We start from the raw sequence: 6,424 nt of genomic DNA, 5'->3' as shown, positions 1-6,424 counted from the left end.
AATGGCTGCTCAAATTGAGGCAGGTCGTTCCACCAGCTGGGAACAGTACAGGTAAATGTCTGTGAGAGTGATTTTGTGTCTCTTTGGGATGGCACCACGAGGAATCGTTCACTTGCAGAACGCAAGCTTTTGGAGGGTGCATAAGTCTGAACTAGCGAGTGTAAGTATATTGGTGAAGTGCAAGTGGTTGTCTTGTAGGGAAGCATCAGTACCTTGAATTTGATGCGAGTGGCTATTAGCAGCCAAACTGATGAAGAGAGGTGTGACATGGGTTTCTTCGGCTCGTTAATGATCACTCTTGCTGCTGCATTCTGGATCAGTTGCAGAGAGGCTTACTAGTACATGCTGGAAGGCCCACCAAGAGAGCATTACAATAGTCGAGTCTGGAGAAAACAAGAGCTTGGACAAGGAATTGTGTGGTCTTCTCTGATAGGAAAGCTCTAATCTTCCTAAATTTAATGGCGATTTTCTCAATATTTAGATTTTTTGCACCCTCAGATTCCAGATATTCAAGTACAGTAGTGGTATCTCAACCAAATATTGTCTTATCCTAACAAGCCATACATCAATGGACAGCTTATTTATTCCGCTTTCAGCTGAAAATTTGACACTTATGACTGGTTTTGTGGTCCAGGGTCACATATATTTAATATACCAATGTAATATAATATGAGCAAAATGTAAATACTTACTAAAATTTAACTTAAAAATATTTTCAATCAGTTCTGGAAATCAAATTAATCAGTGAACCAAAAAAAAACTGATAATAATAACAGCAACCAGAAAGAAATAGCTTAATTAGGTAGAATCTGTCCAGTTTTGCATGGGGAAAAAACTCTGAAAGGCAAATTATCTGTTGAAAAATACCCAGACTACATCATTGCGGAGTTGGATGTCACTGTAGACCTACAAAAACATTTTCAACAAAGAATAAATCTAACAAATAAATACAACGCACACGTTTGATTTTTAAACCAGCACATTCCTAGTTCAGATTGTTGCATAATCTAGCCCAACTCAGTAGGAATGCTATTTCTGTCATGCACCAGAGGCAGCCAACAATGAAAGTTCCTCATTTTTATGATCTGCTTTCCTCTTACGCTTTCAATAACTGATTTTAGATCTGAATCAATGTCAGCATTCACAAAGGGACGCAGCAGGAGCAGCGGCAGCAGACATTGGGGCTTTTAATTAATGCTTTTGATTTCGGTTCGTCTCTTCATCAAGCGACCACCTCCAGATGAAGAGGGCTGGTCAGAACCGGAGATGAATCAACTGGGCTTTTCATTGGCACTGTCAGCTGCCAGACTCAAACCACAGCTGAAACCAAAAACTAGATTTTCATTATAACTGGAAACACCATTACGTAACTGAAGTTCCATTTCATAGACTAAATTGCCCTCCGTCTATGAATTTGATGACATATTTCCGCAATTAAAACAGAACATATCTTTTTCCAAAATATCAGTTTCTCAGTATGTGTACCCTTGCAAATCAGCCGAAACATATACATTTATATTCCTGTAAATAATCATCACTTTATTTGTTATTTATTTACAGTGCTACAGTTTTTTCCACTACTCAAAAAAATAACTAAATAAAGAAAATAAATTGAGTGATTGTTTTTCAAATATGCAATATCAGATTCCATTTGGTTGTGTCTGGATATCCAATCATGCCAATAATGACATTTATACCACAATGATATTTCAGCATAACTACAGTATTGCTTCAGTAGTAGTTAGACTTCTGTTTCCAATTATAGTCTTAGACATTATAATTTTACCTTTAATTGTACGTCAATCTTCATAAAAGGTTAAATGTAATAGTTCCCAGAACCTCAGTTTTTAAATGGCCTGGGTTGTATATAAAGTCCACCAAAATATACAAGTTTAACGATGTAAGATTTATTTGACAACATGTAAATATTAGATTATATTAGTCATATAGTACATATGTCTTATATAATGTAAAAACATTAACAAAAGGAATAGTTCAACCAAAAATGAAATATTGCACATGAGTTGAGTTTTACACAAAAAAGCAATTGAGCTATTATGTTAAAGTTATGAGCTTATATGTATTATTATTTAGGCTTGATGATCACACCACTGAACAATTCCATTCTAATGGTACATAAACACTGCCAAAATGTTCCAACAGCATCCTCTCTGGTGCCAATTTATGCACAGTATCATGTTGCCTTGGTTCCTGCACTTCAGCCCCCACACCACTAGATGTCACTCTTCTTCTTAGGCAAGCACTTTTCCCAAGGACTGTATGGAAGAACAAGGACTAAAAACAAGGCCCCGGCAACAATCACCATAGCCCCGGCACAGCCTACACATGTCACTGACCATGACAATTCATGGTGAAGAGGTATGGATTGGTCACTTGCTAAGAATGAAAGCACTGATTGGTGGAAAACTATGAGGCAGAGGAATATTAAGACACCTGTTGAGAGATAGAGAGGAAGAAAAAAAATTATCAGATGTATACAAACCTATGTTACTTGGCTTATATTAGCAATATGGATAATAAGTGCATTGTCTTTTCCAAATTTCTTGCGCTTAACGTTATTACTCCAAAGTGCCATGCTGCAATTTTGTGTGTTGATTCTTTGCAATTTTATGAATTTCCTTGCGGGTTCTGACTAAAAGCAGTCTTTACACCATTTGTTAAGTGTGTATTTGTGCAGTAAATGTCATTTAGCATAGATGTCTGATTCAAAGTGATAGGAGTAAAACAACTCTGAAACATGTATTGTAAACAAACAAAAAAATCAGTGTATACTTTACTGTTCAAACGTTTGTGGTCAGTATGAATTTTTATTTTATTTTTTGTAATTTTTATAAATTAATCTTTTTTCAGCATTAATGCATTAAATAGAGCAAAAGTGTAGTAAAGATATTATATATATATATATATATATATATATATATATATATATATATATATATATAAATGCCGTTCTTTTGAACTTTCTATTAATCAACAAATCCTGAATGCACTGCATCATGGTTTCTACAAAAATATTAAGCAGCACAACTGTTTTTAACATTGATTATAAGAAATGTTTCTTGAGCTGTAAATCAACATTAGAATAATTTCTAAAGGATCGTGTGACACTGAAAACTGGAGTAATGATGCTGCAAATTCAGCTTTACCATCACAGTCATAAATTACATCTTAAAATATACAAAAATATAACACGGTTATTTTAAATCCGCGGGTGCCACAGCAAAAATGGCTGCCCACTGCTCCGGTTGTGTGTTCACTACTAACTGCTGTGTGTGTGCACTTGAATAAATGCAGAGCACAGATTTCATGAATGGGTTACCATACTTGGCGTCATGCCACTCACCTTTCCATTTTTTTTTTACACATCAAATAAATGTAGCCCTGGTGAGCATAAGAGATTTCTTTCATTAATATTCTAAACTCTTACCGACCCCAGACCTTTGAACAGTATAGTGTATGAAGATTCCAAAGAATGATCATGTGAAATGCATTTGTATTATTTAGTTTAGAGGTGCTGACTAAGAGCATAATGATGTTACCTGACAGTATGAAGCAAACTGCGGCTGGCTTCAGGAAGAATTGAACACCCTTGCTTATTGCCATGATAATGCAAATAGATCCCATCACCATCAGGAAAAGACTAATGATAGCAAACATGGCCGACACTACTATCAGATCTGATGGGAGAAGAGGAGTTTTAACAGATAGCAGTAATATGATGGCACAATGCACACATACTGAGCTGTATACCATTTAGAACATGTTTTACTTTAAAGGTGCACTCTGTAAGGTTTGGTTTACATTTACTTCTTTCTTCAAGTGTTTTTAGACTTTACATTGACACAGATGCATAAATGTGCCTTCATACTTTTTCTTTGTCTATATACTGTTTATAGCAATTTTTTCCAGCTTTTTTTGTTTTTGCTGTCAGTTTAAAGACACTCGTGTGCAGTAAGAGTACATCATCTTAATGACATTTCTTACAAGCACAATTTTTTGTAAATGTAGAAATTAATATTAACCTAGATTAATCAATGCTGTAGAAGTATTGTTCATGCTTAGTTCATGTAAAATAAAGTAGTAAAGTGTTACCAAATTATTGTAAAATACAACTGTTCATTGTTACTTAATTTTAGCACAGGTCCATTAAATGATATTAATAGACATAACTTTTGATTTTATCAATGTACAGTATTAGTAAATGTTGAAATTAAAAGGCTAAGATAAATAAATCCTTTATAAGTATTTTTCATTGTTAGTTCATATTAACAAATTGAATCTTACTGTAAAATGTTACTGAAAATAGTGTGATGTTTCATTCCTTAATTTATTGTAAAATGTTGCATACCACCCTCATATCTTAAAACCACCATAGTATCTTATTTTATCAACAAATAAAAAATGAATTGGTTGGGGTATGAACGACGTCAAATATTTTTCAATAATTTATTTTCAGTAATTGCTGGGATCAGATAATATATAATGCCAATATCTAAAATATTTTATTAAATTGTGCTGGGTTAAGTTCTCATAGGAAATTATATCGCTCTGCAAACACTTGAAAATAGCCAAGGAAGCAGGCCAGGCATGGCATTAAAACACCTACCATCCAATCATTAATTTATTTTATTTCCTTTATATTATCATTCGTTCTAATTGGCGCTGCTCAAACAACATATACGTTTCATGTTTAGGTGAAAAATGTGTATATGGCATCAGCATTCAGTGATGACGCAAAGAAACTCACATTAGTGCTATGGGATCTAAAGATAGAGAGGGGGGTGTTGGATGACTCACCCTTTTCTGGCGTTTTCTGAAATAGGACAATGTTCTCTCCAGTGGTGTAGAACTTAAAGAAGGTGCAATTGGATTCTATAATGGGATCCAAAAAGGTGATGTTATTCTGATGGATTATTCCAAATTCATCTACTCCATTTGAGACATTTATTTTTAAAAAAAGCTCTTACCTCCCTGTAAGTGCAAATGCCCACAGATCTCCTGCTTTGGGTCCATATCTGACACCCAGATCATCTTGGTACAGCATTTCCATAAGCCATAATGTGCTACTAGACACGTCTGATTGTTGTAGAAGCTCTTGGATGGTTTAAGCTCCACCCAGAACTCTGTTCCCATCCCGAGCACAGTAAGCATGATGCCGGTTACAGCCATGAATAACGTCAGCTTGATTTTGCCCTCTTGGCTTTCGCTAATGCCATCTCCAGAACTGGAGTGTGTTCTGTGTCTGCGTTTGTGTCCTCCCCGTGATCCCAAAAACCCTTCCAGCCCACCAGAAGGTTGGTGCACTCCAGGAGATGCATTCACCGTCCTTACCTCTTCATCCTGAACGATGAATGTGGACCACATGATTGACTTGTAGGCTCAAAGATTCAGAAAATGAATGAGAGACAGTGGCTTTTTTTGAAAGGACATTTAAGTCTTAGATGTTTGAGATCAAAATAATCAGATGAGAGGACAAACAAAGATTTTTAGTGCTGGAGCAAGATCAGTCTAGGCCAGTCAAATGTGTTTCTAATATAGGACTTGTGAGAAGAAGATGCAGCAGAGGATGTTAATAATGGAGGCGTTAAGGCCAGATAGACAGCTGAAGGATGCTGGGAGCTGCAGGACAGGGGAAGGCATTGCCTATTCACACAAAGAGTGCTGACATGAGGGCTAATACAGCTTGAAGATGTGAATGATGAAATGAAGAAGTCAGCGATTGGGGCTGGTTACTCTAAAAAAAAAAAAAAAATGAAGAACATGATGAAACAGTAGATCAAACTTTGATGACAAAGTTTGATCACGGTTTTATGAAATGGAGGAAAATGTTGACCAACTACCCCATGATTTACTACAGTATATGTCACAAAACTAAAAAATATGTCATGATTCAGTTTATTGCGGAATCATAACTGGATCAATATTTTGAACATATGATTTTTTAAAATGTTTTTTTAACACTTAAGAGTGTTGAAAAGATAGTTTACCCCAAAAATTTTATATTTTGAGATTTATTCCCCATACAATGGAAGTCAGTGGCCACCAAAACTTTTTGGTTGCCAACATTCTTCAAAATATCTTCTTTTGTGTTTCATGAATACATAACTACTTGCTGAACTACAGAATTATATTTACAATTAACAATTATAGTCTTAATTTAATTGATTTAATGTGTCAGTCAGGACTTTTACAGTACATTGTTACAAAAATATTTTGTTTCAAAATTATTTCTATATATTCTATATATATATATATATATATATATATATATATATATTATGTAAATATAATCTATATTTGCTATATTTGCATTATCTACTATAGTCTCTATTATTTCTATTAATCCTGAAAGAAGTATCATGGTTTACACAAAAACATTAAAGGGATAGTTCACCCAAAAATG

The 6,424-nt window shown here is 34.7% G+C and overlaps 1 protein-coding gene across 1 annotated transcript; it reads right to left on the bottom strand.

Moving 5' to 3' along the window:
* Positions 1 to 2,160: 2,160 nt before the first annotated feature.
* Positions 2,161 to 5,740, bottom strand: cacng6a (calcium channel, voltage-dependent, gamma subunit 6a). Its single transcript, XM_059510216.1, has 4 exons — positions 4,989 to 5,740; positions 4,819 to 4,893; positions 3,561 to 3,698; positions 2,161 to 2,454 (listed from the first exon to the last, which is right to left on the bottom strand). The coding sequence occupies exons 1-4, from the start codon at positions 5,383 to 5,385 to the stop codon at positions 2,234 to 2,236; spliced, it is 831 nt and encodes a 276-aa protein (XP_059366199.1). The 5' UTR covers positions 5,386 to 5,740; the 3' UTR covers positions 2,161 to 2,233.
* Between the last annotated feature and the right edge of the window lie 684 nt (positions 5,741 to 6,424).

Source organism: Carassius carassius, chromosome 25 (genome assembly GCF_963082965.1).
Source record: "Carassius carassius chromosome 25, fCarCar2.1, whole genome shotgun sequence".
In the NCBI taxonomy this organism is placed as follows: Eukaryota; Metazoa; Chordata; class Actinopteri; order Cypriniformes; family Cyprinidae; genus Carassius; species Carassius carassius.
This window is presented reverse-complemented; position numbering and strand designations above follow the sequence as displayed.